The 18683-nt window shown below is 51.2% G+C and overlaps 1 protein-coding gene across 10 annotated transcripts in view; it reads right to left on the bottom strand.

Annotated features, from left to right (window-relative positions):
• Positions 1–10: 10 nt before the first annotated feature.
• Positions 11–18683, bottom strand: part of Dis3l2 (DIS3 like 3'-5' exoribonuclease 2) — a 348174-nt gene continuing 329501 nt past the window's right edge. For 8 of the 10 annotated variants that reach the window (XM_006529300.4, XM_017319469.2, XM_030252483.1 and 5 more), the window contains 7 exons: positions 5908–6091; positions 5192–5278; positions 2924–3071; positions 2530–2660; positions 2316–2420; positions 1174–1275; positions 12–485 (listed from right to left, as the gene is read on the bottom strand). In XM_006529300.4, coding sequence (XP_006529363.1) covers positions 363–485; positions 1174–1275; positions 2316–2420; positions 2530–2660; positions 2924–3071; positions 5192–5278; positions 5908–6091 — 880 coding nt within the window. In that variant the 3' untranslated portion in view covers positions 12–362. Of the gene's footprint in view, positions 486–1173; positions 1276–2315; positions 2421–2529; positions 2661–2923; positions 3072–5191; positions 5279–5907; positions 6092–18683 lie in introns of all 10 variants that reach the window. The other 2 variants (NM_001172157.1, NM_153530.2) reach the window with 1 other exon arrangement.

Here is an 18683-nt window from a genome sequence, read left to right as displayed (position 1 = left end):
CTACACAGACAGCAATTCACACTTGATTTTATTCCATGACACTGATTTGCTGAAACCCCCCATTTCCTGGGCAGGGAAGGGCAGTGGGTCGCCTGGTAGAAGCGGGGCTGCCTGCCCAGGAGGACTGGGATCCTCTCTGCTCAGGGAAGCACAGGCCAGGCCTCAGCATCCCCTGCCCTGACCCCTAACCTTCCAGTTCATTTAAAAACTGAGCTGCAAAAGTAAAATAAAAGGAAAAATAAAAATAAAAACAAACCCCTGAGTTGTTAAAAACCAAATTAAAAATCCCCTTTGGTGTCAAAAGGTCCTATTCCTAAAAGCCAGCAGGGTAGGGCAGGCACAGGCCTGGCTTGGGCTAGCATTCAGTCCTCAGGCTCCTCATCAGACGCCTTCTCCAGGCCTGGTCGCTTCAGGATAGCACTGTACTTGAGGGCTGTGGCCTCTGCCTGCAGGACCACATCCACCAGGCTGAAGATGGTGATGACCTGTAGCAGAGCCAGGAACAGGAGAGGACAGGGCAGGTGAGGGCCTGCAATCAAAGCCAACTGACCACTGAGGCTCACTTAACTTCCCGAGCCTCTATCGCCTATCTGTAAATGGGATTCATTGGGTCTGGGGAAAACCAGTAGGCTAAATGGCACTATGTAGACATTTGTTATTCAGTGACCATTCACGAGGAGCAAGAAAACAGGCTGGGCCGGGCCGAGCTGGGCTGGGCCAGCCTTTGGAACAAGAGGGATAAAAGAAGCTTTTATCAGCTTCTCAAAATTTCTGAAAAGTTCTGTTCAGGGGAGAGGAATAGCACCTATCTACCTATAGAGCAGCAGTCCCCAACCTGTCGTTCGAGACCCTTTGCCTCTATCTCCAAAAATATTTACATTTGATTTATAACAGCAGCAAACTTATAGTTATGAAGTAGCAACGAAAATAATTTAATGGCTGGGGGAAGGGTGTCACCACAGCATGAGGAACTGTGTTAAGGGTCGCTGCATCAGGAAGGTTGAGAACCACTGCCATAGTGGGTGTTCCCATATAGAACCTGGCAGTCTAAGCCAGGGCTTGGTGGAATCCCACAGGGGAACCTATGGTGCTGGGGAGAAATGAGGGCAGATGAGGACCTAGGGGCACACGTTTGAGACAGAGGTAGGCTTAGGGACACAGCAGGGGACTGACCTGCTGTGTTGGCTCCTCTTCAAGGTCATCAGGCTCCCAAACAAGAGTGAGCTCTGGCTTCTTCCCCACCTTCTGGAAGCTGTAGGATCGCAGGGCCAGTGCCTGGGGGCAGGGGGACACACCGGAGCCTCAGGCTATGGGCTTCAGACACCTCCTCTGCCCTGCCTGCCTATTTCTGACTGGCTGGAGGGAGCTTTGTACCGGCTGCCTTACTGTAGCTGCCTGCTTGGACAGAGACATCCCCCAGCCCCCTATCCTTGGTCCACCTCAGCCAGATTTAGGAGGTTCTGCTAAGTCACCTTTGGTCAAAGTAGAACCTGAAGGTGACCCAATTCCAAGGGACAATGTGGGAGGGTGGTGACTGTAGCAAAGAGAAGAGATCTGCCTAGGCTGTTGGTGATAGACCTGACCACCAGGCTGAGAGCCAGGTAACTACAGGTGTCTGGTAGTTCCAGCTGCACTTGGCCCTTTCCTGTTCTGCCTCTTTCATGAATCCTGTGTCTCTTCCAGTGCAGGGTTCCACACTTCCCCAAGTGTATGTAAGAAGTTCAAAGCCAGGGGTAGGAGCCAGGTGGTGACTTGGTGACCACAGAGCAGCTAAAGCAAAGCCCCCCAAGTGACATTACAGAAGGCACCAAGAGGACTTTGAATAAACTGTCATCCAGGGAAGAAGCCAAGGCAGGATGGGCCTCTTGTTTCTGTTTGGGGACACAGTGTCCAGAGCAGTGCTGGCTACCCTCTGGCCTCCCCTTCTGCATGTTTCTATAAGAACATCACAGGTCCCACACCCTGCCATCCTGGTTATGTTCTGAGTGCCTGGGCTTTTAAGGAAGAGTTCAGACTTGACCCTTGGCCTGAGGCCCTGTCCTGGGCAGGCCTACTTGGGTTCAGGGGTCTGGACCCTTTCTTGCCACATGCCAGTGAAACTCACTGCTATAGGATGCAGTCTGTGGGCCCTGCATAGCTAATGGCCAGGGACAGAAGGGAGCTCAGTTGAATCCCACCATTTACACCTGTGAAACTATCATGGGATATTCTGGACCAGGGGAATATTTCCCCAACAAGGAACTAGACACAGGCGGGAAAATGGGTTTGGTTTTGCCTGTAGGTGCAGGCCTCCCATTCATACCAGGGATACTCACATTGCAGTAGATGCGCTTCTGCACCCCAAAGCGCAGCACCAGCACGTCGAAAGCTTGGTTCAGGACACCCATCACCATGGCTTCGGACTCCAGGGGGCCACTCTCCTGTAGGAACAATGCATCGTGGCATCCTCCCAGGGAGGACCTGCACTGGTGCTCCATTCATCGGAGGACAGGGAAAGGGGAAGAAGAAGGGGCCAGGCTGGACACTCACCTTTACTAGAACTGCGAAGAAGAGGCCGATGCTGAGCTCCTGCACACGTTTGGAAGCCATGCGACGGTCATTGCAGTGGTCAGCTTGCTTCTGTAGGGTATCAGGCTCCACATCTGGCTGTTCACTGTAGCCTGGAGGAGAGGGCGACCAGGGTTGCTAGTATGGGGATAAGGACGGTTGTGTGCTGAGGCAAGGCTCTGGGACCATATATGGTCCCGCGCTTGCAATAAGTCTCACTAAAGCTTCCATCATCTGGGTGTGGATCGACAGTGTTCAGACTTAGGCTTCTCTGTCCCTCGGCATGTCCATGATAACAGTAATGTGGTCACTTACTCTGAGAGTGGGTAACTCTCGACCAGCAAAGGTCTTCCCAGGCCAGAGTCATGTCCCTTACCCAGAGCAGCAGCCAGGAGGCGGTGCACTATGACGTCAGCAAAGCGGCGGATGGGAGAGGTGAAGTGTGTGTAGAGGGGAACGTTGAGAGCATAATGCCGGAACTGCTCCTGGTCCTGCAGCATCCCAGAGCAGAAGTACAGTGCCATCTGGAGGGAGAGTGGGACTAAGCCTGGCTGGGTCGGCTAGGTGCTGAGACCCAAGCCTGGCCCATGGCAAGGTTGATACACACCTCCCCTATCAGCTTCAGGCAGCTGATCAAAGCCCCAGATTCTTGGGGCCAGGGTCATCCTACTTAAGGGGTTCTCAGCAGCTGCCATGGACAGCATGTAATGACCAGAGCCCTTCCCTGCTCAGGATGCATGCTAGTCATGCCTAGGGCTGCCGGGCTCCATTCATGAGGGCAATGCTCGCAACAGCTCAGGAAGCTATGCCTCTGTTGGGCATGGGAGGCTGGAAGCCCTCAGGATGCTGGGTGGCCTCTAGCACTGTGGGACTAGCCACCAGGGCAGCTGTGCAAGGGCTCTTCCTCCTTAAGGCCTATGGTTGCTGAGTCCCTACCAGGAATGATGCAGAGGAGTTGCTGTGGAATAATTTTCCTTAGGATCCGAGCAGTCACCCTGGGTCAAGATGATTGCAGATAGGAAAACATATGGCCATGTTGGCCCAGGGCTGTGAATTGTCTTCTGGAGACACAAGCAGAAACTGAGGATGCCGCATGTCCCTGGCCAGCCCAAGATGCCAACCTCCAAGGGAGAGCAGCCCGTAAGGTTCCTCAGCTTCTGGCTGAGCCAACCATATTTCCTCTGGCTCTGATCTCTTCCCAGTTGATGGTCACACTAGCCACAAGTACAAGTACAGTACAATACTCTAGCATATGCCAGTCAAGAGGGTAGTTTGTTAGCTTGCCAGCCTGCATCAGTTTGCTCCTGAACAACTGTCCACGGTGATCCACAGGTCTAAGAGACCTGAGCCAAAGGAACCACTGAGCCGCTGCAACCTAGGAACAACCTAGATGAGGTCTGGCTTCAGCCATCACAGCCTTGGAATCAGCAGCTGTTGCCTAGAAGGATGTTCACTTCTTTGAAAGCTCCAGAATCCCTGGCCAAATGACATCCTTTTCTGGTTACTCCATGTACATAGCCCTAGAACTCAGAGCACAGCCCCCTGCTGGATCTTGAGCTACATCTGGGGCAAGTTGCTGGGGACAGAGGGCATAGTCTTCATAGTAAGTCATGTTTATCTTTGTTTTCAGTGGTGGCTCAGTTCCTCAGAAAGGCAGCGTGAGGAGGAAAAGAGGTCAAGGCTCCTCCTTGGTCAGTGTAGCTATCTCTGGGCAGGGCAACAATCATGGCTTCTCTGTAGTGGCCAGAGACCACTGGGACAGCTTGTGTCCTGTTTCAGCAGCTCTCTTGGGAACCAGGCCTCACTCCCCACTGTTGTGCTGCTGTTGCTGTGCCCTGACCTGTCCCTGTCACTTGCCACTTAGTCCTTGCCATCAGAATCCTGGTGGGAGCAGCACTCCACAGGGCACAGCCTAGGGTCTTGTGTGCACTGTCTAGGGTAGGTGGTAGGGTGGGGAACAGGCAGCCAAGTCCCCGAACGGCCCTGATGGCTCCATTCCTAGTAGAGCCAGGAGTTATCAGGAAATAAATCAGCTGTGGCTGGCTGAGGCTACCTGACTCTCATGAACAGATTGAATCTGTTGAGAGTGACCCTTGAAAAATGGCCTGCCACTGCCCTGGCAAGTGCTGGGGCCCACAGCTGACCCCATTAGTACCTGTAGCTCCAATTGACCTGCCAATCTACTGAGATGGCTCCCATCCCAAGGATGCTTAGGCCCTGCAGAGACTGCAGTGTAGGCTGGAGGGCTGTGACAGCCTGCTAGGAGCCAGCCCATCTATCTCCTAGCTGTCACTTGCTTGGGAACATGGGCCCAAGCTCGAAGCAGACTGATTCTCCTGCAGACTGCAGCTACAGTAGAGATGGAGACCTTTTCTCTTGCCTGGGGTCTCTAGCAGCCACAGGCCATACAGCTCCTGAGGGATGGAGCCTGCTTTTCAGCACAGAGGATAGATTTCTTCTGGAGCTCAGTGCGCCTGTCCCAGGTGTGACTGCAGCTTTTCTTGCCAGATAGTGTTCCTCAGCGCCTCTCTATCCAGTAGATCCCAGAGCAGAGCAAGACAGTAGTGGGCTATGTACACGTGGTGCTTGCCAGCCAGAGCTATGGGTACTACTGGGATCAGGGGCTGGTGTGGCCCCTCCTTACCTGCATGGGCCGGGAGTACATGTTGGTGAGCACCTCCTTCCGGGCCAGAGAGTACTTGTCATCTCCAAATGTCTTAGTCAGGCTTTTCTAGAAGTAAACCCCAGAAACCTGTATGAGATATGGTTGGCCTTGGAAACAGGCTTGATCCCATTTTGGGGAAGGTAGAGAGGGGTTCCCAGGCTATGGGCCATGTTGACTACCTGCAGGGTGTAAGAGCTGTGATCCATAGTCTGTGTCATACAATGGGCCTAAGATCTTCCATGCTTACAATAGGCCAGCTCTCTTTATTAGAGGAATCCTTTGCCTACTTCACACCCACCTCCATCTTGGAACATGGGTGGGAGATCTCCTTTTGGTGGGATGAGCAAGGACACTGGTTCTGCAGCCTCATAAAGCTTACCTCTGAGAAGGGAACATGTGAAGTGCTTCCCTCTAAGAAAGATTCCTTGCTTCCTGTTACCCTGGCTCAGCAAGGACCAGTCCAGTCCTTGCTAGAGGCCATGCAAGTGGCTACACCTTGAATAGTCTCCCTTGGTACAGACCTGATAATAGAGCCTACCCCTAGTGGATGCCATCTTCTCCACCGCAGGGGAGACTGACCTGGCTACATAGGGAGTGGCTACATGGAGGCAGACAAGTCACCACCAGCCCAACTTCTAGGCTTTAATCTCTTTTCTCCAAGCAGGTCTTCCCATTACCTGCCCACTAGCACTCACATTTAGGGCCCCTGCAGAGCTGACATCCATGGGCAGCCCCATCTGGTCACAGAACTCCACCAGGTCACTGAGCATCTTCGTCTGTGGTGGGGGATGCCGGCGCAGCAGGGCCTGCTCAGGGAAGGTGCGGAAGATCTTGTGGGCCACCGCCATGTTGGCCAGGAGCATGAACTCCTCTACAAGCCTGTGGAGGATAGACAGTAACTAGAGGGATCCTGGAGACAGGTGCTACTGCCCCTGTCCCAAGGCCTTGGCTCAGCTGATTCTCTAATACCTTAGTTCTCAGTGTAAGAACCTTTCTGTGACCTGATCAAACTAGTTCTTCTGCTCTTTCTCTTTCATCTCCATGCTCAGATTTCCTAGAGTCAACCTGTCAATAATGACTTTCTCTTTTGGTCTGAATGTGTATGTGGTCTCCTGTCTCATTTCTCACTAAATGGGGATGCTCTCAGGTCATGCCTGGTCCAGAGATGATACACAGTAATGATCTCTGGTAAGAAGACCTGCTGGGCTTCCTCTGGGGCTCACTTGTAAGAAGAGCTATCATTCTATTTTCCTTCACTTCAGTGTAATTAGAATTACTATAAGTAACTAAGTACATGGGGATAAAGCTCTAAATAGGAAGATGAAAATATGTCAAGGCCCTAGTGAGAAGAGGTGGGGACTGATGGAAGATGGAGGAAGTGTGTCAAGGGTAGGAAGCCAGGCACAGCAGGAGACAGAGTCAACCAGCCCTGAAGTTAGTTACCTGTATTTCAATCCTGGGCAGGCAGGTTCTCCCCTGACCCTTGGGGCTCCCTTGGTGAATAAGTGGATTGAACATGAAGTCTTTCAGGTGTGTACATCCTGATACTACTATAGTCAGCATGTCCTGTGTGGAAAAAGCTTGCTCCCTGGGAAGGCAAAAGCCATTAGAGACCTTGTTCAGCTTCGAGGAGACACCCCAAGCTGCATGTTGAGCCTTAGTCTTCTTCTCCCACTGAGGCAGCTCTGAGAGTCTGCCAGTGTCTGAGGAAACCTGGGATAAATCCCTCTACTGGAGGCTGAGTAGTGTTGCTTGGTCAGATCTGTCATCTAGACAAGTTCTTAGAAGGAAAATCAGACATATAGGAGAATGTTCCTTCTCCAGACTGGACCTGCTGTGAAGACGCTTGCCTCTGCTCTGTCTAGGTGCCTATTTGCAGAGCTTTCTCTACAAGGGGCTCATGAAGCCCACTAGGTGGGGTCTGGACACACCTGGCTCCTGTCATGGGGACCTGTGCACACCCGATCCTGTCATTGGGGCCTGGGCAAGCCTAGCTCCAGTCATGGGGGCCTCTGCACACTTGGCTTCTGTCATGGACTCACTAGACTCAGCTCAAGAAGAAAAGCCTTTGTGTTACCCACTAGTTTGTAGGCAGAGCTTTTTAGGCTGACACCCTTATCTCAGTCCCCAATCCCTTCTTGTGCTTATCAGTACTGACAATCACCATCACTGACCACCAAGCCTCTGAGACAGTTTGAATGCTGGTTCTACCACACTCTTGTTGTGGAACCCCTGGTGAATCTCCTGTTCTTCCTTCCCAAAGTAAGACAATGCTAATGTCTGATCACAGGGCTGGTGCAAAGGCAGAGGGAACATGTGTTCTGGGCCAGATACCAAGCAGGAATATCAACTGTCCAAGACACAGTGGTGCTTTCCTTTCTTCACATACACCACACAAATGACTAACACATCTGATAATCCTTCACCTTGTCACAACCTCCACAGTGCTGGGATGCTGTCTGTCCCTGCTCAGACTGTTAAATAAATGCTCTGACACTGCTATGGGAAGTCAGGACTGTTTCCAGACCTGTTCTCTTTGTGCAGTCTCAGAATCCTGTTGACCAGAGTACACAGTCTCTTGTAATCCCAAGGCTGAACTAGGACTGCAGTTTGTAAATGAAGCCGGCAGGTGGCAGTAGGGCCCCACAGCAGGACTGTGAGGATAAGGCTGTTAGGCAGGCAGGAGCAGGGTGGGCTAATGGCTCAGGACAGGGACCCTTCTCCATGCTCCAAGCTATAAGTCAGAGACTTTGATGGGATGATCCAGAGTCCTGGTCCACAGGAACTCTTCTGCTTTGTTCCACATGAGTTCATGGTGGGAGAAGAGAGATGGGGTGAAGGAGGGGCCACTATGGGAAACAGGCATGAGAAGACTCCAGGCAAGCAGCTTCTCCAGTGACCATGACCTGACAATTTATCCTCCATGGACATCTGCACAGCCCTGTAAGCTGCCCAAGACCTTGAGAAAAGAAGAGCATGTCTAACTCTGATCACAATCTGGCATGACTCTGGTTGCATAGGCTGGCCTTGTTCAGGCACCTTGGTGCCTGTGATTCCTATTTCCATTAGTAGCCCTTGTCCATCTGTCCATTCTGCACCCCCTGTCCATCTGCCCTTCGCTTCCTCTCTCCCTCTGAGTTAAGACATCAGCCTAGGAATTCTTCACAACAGTCTGTCAAGAGCAAAGCATTAACTTAAATCCTGTCACCAACCAAGAGGATGCACGGAACAAAGTTCCCACTTCTGGGTGCGGATAAGGCTCGTTAGTGTCCTAGGGTGGTTTGAGGAAATGATCTTAAAATCCTCTCATCCTGCAAGTGGAAGGGGAAGGAGCAAGCATGTGCACATCACAAAGGACCCAGCGATACTCTGGCCCAGGAGCTCCCAGACTCCCAGGAGGCCCAGGATCTAGAAGATCTAGAACTGACAGGCTGAGACATGGCCAAACCAGCAGCAGCCAGAGCTCCACTGAACTTAAGATTCCCTGTGGGGCCAATCACCCATGGAGGGGTGCACAGATCTCTCCTCTCACCTGGGGCTAGCCAAGGCCCCTCTTGCTGGCACCTGTCTACCCTTGTGCAGTTCTCACAGTGATCAGCAGGGGGCCACCAGACTCTTCTGTTCCAGTCCTGGGACGTGGCAAAAGCCACTTAGAACCCAAGAACTTTCTGGGAAGAATAGCTCGAGAGTTTACAAATTGTGGCCCAAAGTCCAGGGGTCCCTGGAGTGCCAGTTGCTGTTTCGTTAGCTAAAGCTGCCTTTTGGGCTGAGGGTTCTGTGCAAACCGGTTGGCTGTGGGGTCTCTGGCAAGCGAGCTTATCAATCTGAGCTTTCCTCTCTTGTGGGGAAAGGGGCAAACTTCACATAAAGTTTGCAGCCAAACTCAAATGATGCCTTGTGCTATCCCAGGGCAAATGAACCAGGCTGGAGCACATTAGGGTATGGAACTGGGAAAGTGGCTGAGGGTTGTCTGGGTTGCCATGGCCTAGACTCTCCTTCTGGTCTGGGCACCTGCCTTCAGTCTTAGGGCACCTCCTCCCCAGGCGACAGCATCGCATAGGCATGAGATCACTCAGCCCTGCTGGGGATGGGGAGCTAGCTGAATCCCAGCAACTGCCTGACAACTGCTCTAAATAGGGGCTCAAGAATGGCTGACAGCCAGGATCACCTTCCAGAACAGCAAGCCAAGCCCTCAGAGATGGGGCCTCAGTCCCAGGTCTGGCATCTGCTGAGCATCTGGAGGCCTGAGCCACTGGGGCCCCACAACTCTGGAGGTCTTGGGTAGGACTCTTCTGTGACAGGAGGCTGTCAGCCAGGACATCACGGTGAAAGCTCTGCAGCCCTCTCTCAAGCAGTCCCTACCTGCTGTCTGGGCCTGCAAGGCCTGGGGAAAGAGGGGGAAGGTTTGCTGTTTCTCATCCCAGGGACCAGCTGAGCCAGGGTTTCATGTCCTGGCAAGCCATAATCAACCTATATATAAGTGCACACCAGAGATGCACATTCCATGTCATAAGAAAGGAAGCTTCCGCCCAGAACGGTACTGATACCACTTAAAGGGAAAGGTTCAGATACAAATTTACACTGCTGTCAATTTATTACTATTATAGGCATTCTTTACCTTAGGAAGTGAGTATGCTCAACACAACTTATGCTGCTGGACACTGCACCTACCATCCGAGGACCCAGACTGGGCCATGTTTATTTACTTGTGTCCAAATGTGGTTATTATTTGCTATTTACCTAATTTTTTGAGATTGTGTCTTTCTCTATGTAGGGTCTTTCAGTCTACATAACCTCAGCATCCTGACAGGTCAGACAGTGGTTAGGTGAGAAGCCTCTGAGGAAGGCAGGCATGCCAACCAAGTGAAAATCAGCGACCAAGTTCCTGGCCATAAATAAGTACCACTCAGACTACAGTGTGTCTACCCTAGCCTAGCTAGACCTCCTCTTGTCTGGGCACCTGTCCTGTTATTGCTTTTTTTCTTTCCTTTCCTCTCCTCTTCTCTCCTCTTCTTCTCTTTCTCTTCTTCTCCTTTTCTCTTCTCTTCTCTTCCCTTCCCTTCCCCTCCCCTCCCCTCCCTTCCCCTCCCCTCCTTCCCTTTCCATTTCTTCCTTTCTTCCTTTCTTCCTTTCTTCCTTTCCTTTCCTTTCCTTTCCTTTCCTTTCCTTTCCTTTCCTTTCCTTTCCTTTCCTTTCCTTTCCTTTCCTTTCCTTTCCTTTCCTTTCCTTTTTTCTTTTCTTTCTTCCTCTTTTTAAAGAGCAACAGGGTATGCAAGAGTTGCTCAAATGGTCCAGTTCTAGGATCTGGAGTAGATTTCCAGAAGCATCTCTTGCTTTCCTTCCTGTCATCACTGTTGTCCAGGTCGTCATCTCCTGCTACTGTGTTGCCTTCACACAAAACAGGGTCATGTCCCTTCCAGCAGGAACCACTGTTTAAGACTAGCAGTTCCTCTACCTGGCTAAACAATATGGTATGTTTTATGTATGTTTGGACTGCATCACTCTTCTTCCCTGCTCCATCCTACTTTGGCTCTACTGAAGTCCTGAGGCCCTTTTGGCTTCTGTCCTTTCATATACTGTTCTCACAGCCCAGAGTACTAGGGCTGCTCCTCGCTCATGTCCTTTCTTTGGCTATCACTCAGTTTGGAAGATAGCATGAGGAACTCTCTCTTAGCATCCTCTTGGTCCCCATCATAGCATCTGGCCTTCATGACTGTGATGGCCTCTCTCGGTCCTAGGTTGTATCTCGTCTCCATCCCTAGTGGTATATGTGCTAGTCCCAGAGTGGATGTTCAACAACCTGCACAGAGTGAAGGACTCCTGGGAGCAATGGCATCAGGCTCCAGTTCAGGAGGTAGGACTGTTGGGTCCCTCTATCACTATTGTCCTTTCTGTTTAGTTCTCAGGTGTTTCTAACTTCCTAATACTCACTGCCAGGCATGCTGATAATTTGGGGTCACCAAGTCTCCTGATCTTTTCTCTACAGGCCCTAACCAATCTACTGAGTACTACTTCCTTATCTCCTGAGTACTACTTCCTTATCTACTGAGTACTACTTCCTTCATACACAGCAGCAGAGTTATTTACACTAGCAATGGCTGGTAGGCCTCAGCTTTCAGAGCTAGCTTTGAATCCCTTTGTTGGATTTCTTACTCATCTTTTCTAGCTGTGGCCTCACTCCACCCTGGGTATCACTTCTCCTATGGCCCTACAATGTTCTTATCTTTCTGGGTGGCAGGAGCTTAATGTGCAAATAGGGAAGTGATCTGCTCCAAGTCCTATATCCCTACGCATCAGTCTGTGCTCTTGGGGCCAGTGGCCTCAGAGGCAATCAGAATGCCTAAATACTTCCTAAGACGCCCACAGGTATATCCATCCACAGGGAGGTACACTCACAAGCAGGATTCATTTCAAGGGATGTCAAGGAACCAGAAATGAAACACAAAGCTCGAGGTGGAAAGGCAAGGAATTGAGGGTACAGGCTTGGACCCCACTCAGGAGCTGGAAGGCTACTGAGCAAGAAAGATGTTTCAAATAAGTATGTGGGAATAGTTGGGGCTGGGGGACAGAGTAGGACCGGATGAGGGATGAGACAATTAAGGGAGGGCTTGAGCGAGCCAGGTGACGAAGGCGTGTGCACTGGCCCCCAGGAGGCCAGAACAGAGAAGGTAGAGGTGGTAGAATAAGGCAGAGGGACATGGAGGAGCTGTAGCAGGCTGCCCTGTGAGAAGTGCTGCAGAGGCAGAGGAAAGGGTAAGAAAAGGCCCCTGAGGCTGGCAAGTTGAGGCAAACCACCAGGGTGGTAGGGCTGGGGAATCTGGTTTAGAAAAACAGGGAAGGGGTGATAGGTCAAGTGCAGGCAATGCTCCATTGAGTTTTGGTGAGTCAGTGACAGAAGGAAGGAGCCAGGGCCTTATGACTAGTTTTAGACAAGTCGAAGGTATTCTAGGAGGCAAGGGCTCATGCCCTGAGAGAGCCCGCAGGAAGCCATCCAGCAGGCCCAGAGGAGGGGAAGGGAAGAGTCACTGGCTTATGTCTCATTGTAGAGCAGGTTAAGGAAGGGCCTTGTAGGTAGGTCTGCAACCTCTGTCCTGACCATGCTACCTATAGGAAGGCTGGTTCATAGCAGTCAATGCTGACACCATGCTGCAGCTGTCAAGAAGAGAGGACCCTTGCTCAGTCTATAGCTAGTCAGGGACAAAGAAGCTAGATGCTTCATTCTCTGGGCTCCTCATCTAGCATGATGCCACAGGGCTGATGGGTAACCCCAGAGCACCGTCCCTGGAACTGTCAAGCCCACTGGGCAGTGGAGAGAAGAGAAAGTACTATACCCACTAGGAACAGCTACCTCGCTGTGGCTCAAGGACAGGAACAGGTCCCAGGTGGCTGCTGTTTCTGCCCCTAGAACTCAGTTTCTGGACAACAGTGAGATGCTGGCACTAACTTTGGGTCTTGCCTCAGGTGGGGAGGTGGTGCTGAGGGCAGGCCCTGTCCAGACTCATGCTCCTCAGACTTTGCCTTCATATTTTCTACTCCTCTGTACCTGGTCTCTCAATACTGCCTGGCAAGGGAGGTGAGGTCTGTAGGATGTTCTACCCTCAGATCCATTTTACCTGCTAACCCAGAAGAGAAATTCATCTTGGGATGGGAAGTCAGTGGTCTGATCAGCCCTTTCATACCCTGAATACTTGCAAAGTGGCTTCTGAAGTTGATCTGGAGCTGAGCTGCTGAGATTGAAGCCTACTGGGCCAGAGGTGAGCATCTGCCTGGCTGTTGCTGAAACCTGAAACTCCATCCATCTTCAAAGACCAAAACCAAGTGTGAGACAGAAGAGCCTCTCTGCCCTTGGCCACTAGGGCACTTGTTAACTTTGTGGGAATCTCATGCTAATGGAATTAGGCCACTCACAGAGATTGTTCAATTAGTTCTTGGTGAAAACTGCTAACATGGAAATTTGATAAGAATTGCTCCCAGCTAGTTTCAAATTCATTTCTTCGGCAAACCAAATTTCCCCCACATGGGTACATCCTCACTGTTGGCTTAAGGAGCCCTTGGGCTCCCCAGTAGCTGTGAAGGCAGCTGCTGGGCTCTCACAGGAGTTGTGTGCTAGAGCATGACTCTCCTCTATAGCTGGGCAGCCCAAGGTGGGAAGACAGCAGCCACCCTCACAGGAGACCTGCTGCTCTCTCAGCAGCCCCAAATTGAGTGTAGTGTGGTGGAAAACTGCAAGGGAATGGGGCGTGATGGGAAGTCAGTGGTCTGATCAGTACTAAATTGAGGGATGCTGGGGGTGGGGAACTGTAGAGATCTTGTTGCAGTTCCCTCTGAGGCCAGGCCAGGGTGGGGCTGGTGGCTAGGGAGCTGGAAAGTAGAGGCCTGGGGGTGGGGAAGGGGAGTGCTGCTGCAGGCCAAGCTTCAGGGGAGTGGAAGGGGTGCCTGGGAGGAGAGGCAGCAGCAGACTGACAAGGCGCCCACCAGGGCTTGACCACAGGGCCACCCCACGTCACAGCTAGGGCCTTTCACTGACCCCTTTCCTCCTGGGCTCCCTGCAACCTGCTCAATATTTTGGACGTTCCCATGAAACCGCAGGGAAATGAATGGGGCCTAGTTCACAGGCATGGAAAACCCCAGAGGAGCAGGCCTCTGGAGCCAGACATAACAGGCCTTGTGGGTGAGGCCAGAGCCAGGTTTTCTAGTCTGTGGGACTGAATCTACTCCAGGCCTTTCTATAGGTTCAGCAGGCAGAGCCCTGCTGCAGTGAAGCATGTTTGAGCCATGTTTTTCTAGTTCAAAAGGAAGTCTCCAGAGGCTAGGCGTTCAAGTGCAGCCCTCTGGCCCTGCCAAAGGGAGGCCCAGTGGCTGTGGTAGGGAGGGGGAAGGGACTGCTTGCAGTCATTTGACAGCACTGAAAGCCCTTTGTCAGCATAAAGCTAGCCACGAAGCCTTGCTCTTCCCAAGGCTTAGCTCTGCACACAGAGGCACGGGGCAGGCCTGCACGTGGGCAACAGCTCTGGCCCCTAAGCAGAACCAGGCATTGTGCTGTGTAGCATTGCAGTGAAGGGTAATTGGGCCTTGTTGGCTCTTTTATGATGTGTACACACACACACACACACACACATGAGAGCCTTTCTCTAGTTCCACTGAAACTGGAACCACTGGTTAGAGGAGGTGTGGCCAAGGCACACAGAAGCACATTCCCTCTGGGAGCTGCTGCCTGCCTGCAACAGCTTTCTGGCCCTGCTCAGATCCTAGCCAAGGCCAGGGCTCCCTCTTACACCCAAGTAGAGGAGGCTGACCCTGAAGACCTATACCAAGAACAGAGCTTGGATAAACTCAGGGAAGCCAAAGTCACCTCTCACTTTGGGAGGGATCAACTTTAGTTTGAAAGCTAGAATTTGGGTATGAAGATGTTCTAGGGAGAAGGGTGTTTTAAACACACGGATCCTCTCATACACATACAACTGCAAGAGATAGCTCTAGAGGAGAGAGGAGAGGAGGAGCCAGGTCACCCGGGAGCTCAGGCTGCTCTGCTTTATTCAAAGTGTGCTTTGCTTGGGCTGCTGGGGGGGGCGGGGTGGGCCCCATTTTCCAAGGCCACCCTGGAGTGGTGAGGCCACTAATGGTGGGAAGAAAAGAGAGTGCAGCCAAGCTCTCTGTGTGCTTTGTCATTTAGCCCAATGAGTCCTTTCCCAGGAAAAAAACTGTAGGTCTTAATGTGCACAGTGGGAAACTGAGTCTCAGAGGCTATAGAAGACGACTAGAGCCAGAATGTGGCAGGGCCCAGATCTGGGTGGGGCACCACCAAGTCCTGCAGCTTTGGCTTCTCTAGGTTTTCTGGCCTTGGGTGGCTGTGTTAAGTGGGAAGGAGGTATAAGCTATTCTCTTTGGAGAACCCTGCTCTGGGATGGTACATGAAATCCAAATGCTGCTCCCTAAAGAACTCCAAGCCTTAGTTGGTCTAGACCCTCAAACTCTTTTTTTTTTTTTTTTTTTTTTTTTTGTATTGAATGTTACTTTGTCTTCTCCTTTACCAAGCAGGGTTGTGTATCAGCTTACCTATGCAGCCCACCTCAAGCTGGAGGTAGATTTGCATGGTGGAGCTGCTCCTGTGGGTCTGGGGGATGGCCTGTGTCCCAGCATTGTTTGGTTCCATCCAATCAAGAGGACACTGCAAGTACTGAGTGCCCCTTCTGAAGTAGGTGATCTCTGTCTGGGCAATACAAGACCAGGCCTGCAGAGGCTGTGGAAGGAACCTGAGTCCATCTCTAGGGAGGGATATTAGTGGAGGGAGCCCTGGCATGAGTGACTCAAGCTGCTTGCTCTGCCTCATTCCCCTTCCCACCATGCACACTGCACCTGCAACAGATCTAGAACCAAGCATGGCTTGATTTCTGTCTGCTGGTCTGAGGCTCTGGGGAAGACCAGAACAGATGGGAGGAGCAGACAGACTGCATCTGGCATAGGAACGTAGTCAGAGCTGTGTAAGTTGTCAAGCCCCTGGGTGAACTGCCCAGGGCCCTGTCCACAGGCTTCAGTCTTTGGAGGGTAAAAGGGAGATGATCCTTCTTACTTCTTCATCTTCTCCATGGCTTTGCTGACATTTACGATTGTATCTGAGTAAGCCATAGCCTGACCTTGCATGGGGGTGGAGTTTAAAATAAGCTTCCTAGAAAGACAAGCACTTGGGAAACCATTAGGGATCCACCATCCATAAGTTTTCACCAGAAGTCCAAGGTTCAGGAGAAGGGCATCCTGGAGCCAGACACTCTTAGGTTGGAGTGTGGCTTCTACTTGTATCCTTGCTTTGCTCCAAAGCCATCAGTCACGGACAAACCATGGTTGGATCAGCTCTTAGTGGTGCCCGTGTGAGCTTGCTCACTCCTGCTCTGCCTACTGCAGTCCTAGCTTGGGGCTCTACCTGACTACTTGTGATTTTTTTCCTGTTCTTCCTGTCCCTGCATTCTTTTGGGCCAGTCACAGCTGCTCAATGTCACTAACCTGGGGAGCTCAGACAGCTTACCTCCCAGTCCCTTGAACAGTGACTAGGACATAGGAAGCAGCCACTAAATACTTTTTAATATTATTATAATAATATACAATTCATTATGATGATGATGGTGGTGACAGTCTTAACCATACAGTCCAGATCTTCTGGAACTTGCTACACTACATAGCTCAGGTGAGCTTCAAGCCTATGGCAATGTTTCTGTTTTTGCCTCCCGAGTGTGGGTATTATAGGTGTGCACTTCCATGCTTTAAATACTTTTCATCAGAGATTATTTCTTTATTTACAAAGACCAGCAGCACCTTACAGTTCTGCACATGCTGTTTTTACCTCAAGACAACAGAGAATGAGTAAGATAAGACCTCTCGTGAGACTGACGCTTCCAGGTACAGCCTGGGTCCTGATCTGTGTCACTGAACCCACAGAAGCTAGCGGGAGTGAGAAGGTGACTCTGGGTACCTTAGTCCAGGACTCAGGAGGTGACAGAATCTCTGTTGGAAGTGAGGCCTCCCTCACAAAGCCTCCTCTGTAGTACTCAGGATGCTTAGCTGGGTCACTGCCATCCTTATTTTTCCTGGTTGGTAAGGCCTTACCAATGTGAGCTGGCTCTTCCCCTTCCTCTGCCCACTTTCCTCTGCAGACCCCAAGCCGTGGGAAGGAAGGTGTGGGGGGAATCTAGGCCTGAATGGTCTTGGGAATCCCAGAGACAAGTGGGATGCTGATGAACTGTTCAGGGACTAAATGAGCACACTAGAATCATTCTTTGCTGCTGTTTCACAGAAATACTGAGTGGAAGACAACACACATTTTTAAAGGGTGAAAATAGAGCTCTTCGGGGCTAGGCTAGGGTTTCCACAGCTTTCTCTCTGCCTATTCCTGCTGGACAACAGGCACACGAACTTGGCAGTCAGAGCCTGAGACAGCTTCTGCAGGCCTGATGGGACCTACTGAACTTGCCCTGATCCAATTTTTACTTGTCTGTAGACAGTTATTACTTAAACCCAAACAGGGTGAGCATAGTAACTAAGCCTCCTTTGTGGGTGACCTGATAAATGAATACTCTTGTCCAAGGGCAGCTGCTTTACTATAAACACGAAACCCAACAGATTAAGAAAAGCCTCTTCCCGCCTGGGCCGTTTCCTCTGTGCTAACACTTGTCTTATCACCCACTGGGATGCGGTCTGTTGAGTCTGGCAGAGCTCATTAGTTCTGTGACTTTGAAAATATTGACCCATGGTTTTATGAACTGGGTTCAGAGTGCTTTAGATGGGTGTGTTCCCATCCAGCGAGTTCTGGGCTTCCCCTGCACGTGCCTGGACTGCACCAGACACACACACAGGCCGTTTGCCCTTTCCACCTGGCAGCACCCAGGCACCTGCCTTGTCCTCTCCATGTCAAAATACAGGCTCCTACCTGACACCTGCTCACAGGGCACTTGCCTGTCCAATGAGGCCCCAGCTGAGAGAAGCAGTGCATGTACTTTCCTTCCCAGGCTGGGCATCCTGGGAGCCTGGCTCCTAACTCCTTTGTCACCCCTATGGTGTGAACATGAAATGCCGCCCCCCCCACCCCCCCGAGGTTCATGAGTTAAAGGCCTGGTCCCTTGCTGATGACACTGTTTTGGAGGATGGCAGAGTATTTAGGAGGAAGGGGCACTTCAGGGCCTGAGTTCTGGGAATTCTTGGGGTCTATACCTTGTTCCTGGCCCCTTCCTCTTGCCATTTGCTGCTTTCTGGCCACAGCTGGGTGACCTGTGCTGCTCCCACCTCGTGTTTCCACCACACCGCTCATCTGATCATGAGCTGATTGAGCCCAAGGACATTTCTCCCATCATGCCCCACCCTAAGTATTTGTTATAAATATTGCTTTCCATGCCTGTCTCCCTCAGTGGGTTCTCTGGACCTTTATTGTTTCCATGCACTGCACAGTGCTTGGCTCTAGCTAGACAAGCAAAGGCATGAGGTTTACATTGATCTTACAATACACACAATGACTGGTCTTCTAATTTGTGAGATGCATGGTAGAATTTCCCAGGGTTCTTCTTGCAATCTGGGCCATTTGTGGAACATTTCTCTAGGTTTAGCAGTGGGGACACAACTGTCTGGTATGTAACAGTCCGCATATAGGCTCTTGCCTATATGACTTCTGCATCTCTCTGGCTGTGGATATTGCTACTGGGATCTGAACAGCACTGGCTTGGCTCCCATGGTGAGCTTGCCTGAACAGGAAGGGACTGCAAAAATGATGGTGGTAGGTGTGGAGTGGGCATCCTTATGTGAATGGAACCTTTATTTCCCAAGAGCCCAATGGCAATAGTGGTTTTCTGGTCTTGGTAACTCAATGGGCACAGGAATGGGGCTCCAAACACCACAGGGTCTGTGGAATCTCAGGTTATTCCAGGAAGGTGTAGATGTTTCATCAGTTCTTATCTTAGGGGCCAACACACTGCTAAGTATTCCATAAATA

This window comes from Mus musculus, chromosome 1 (genome assembly GCF_000001635.26).
Source record: "Mus musculus strain C57BL/6J chromosome 1, GRCm38.p6 C57BL/6J".
In the NCBI taxonomy this organism is placed as follows: domain Eukaryota; kingdom Metazoa; phylum Chordata; class Mammalia; order Rodentia; family Muridae; genus Mus; species Mus musculus.
Note: the sequence above shows the minus strand (reverse complement) of the source record. Positions and strands in the feature narration are given on the sequence as shown.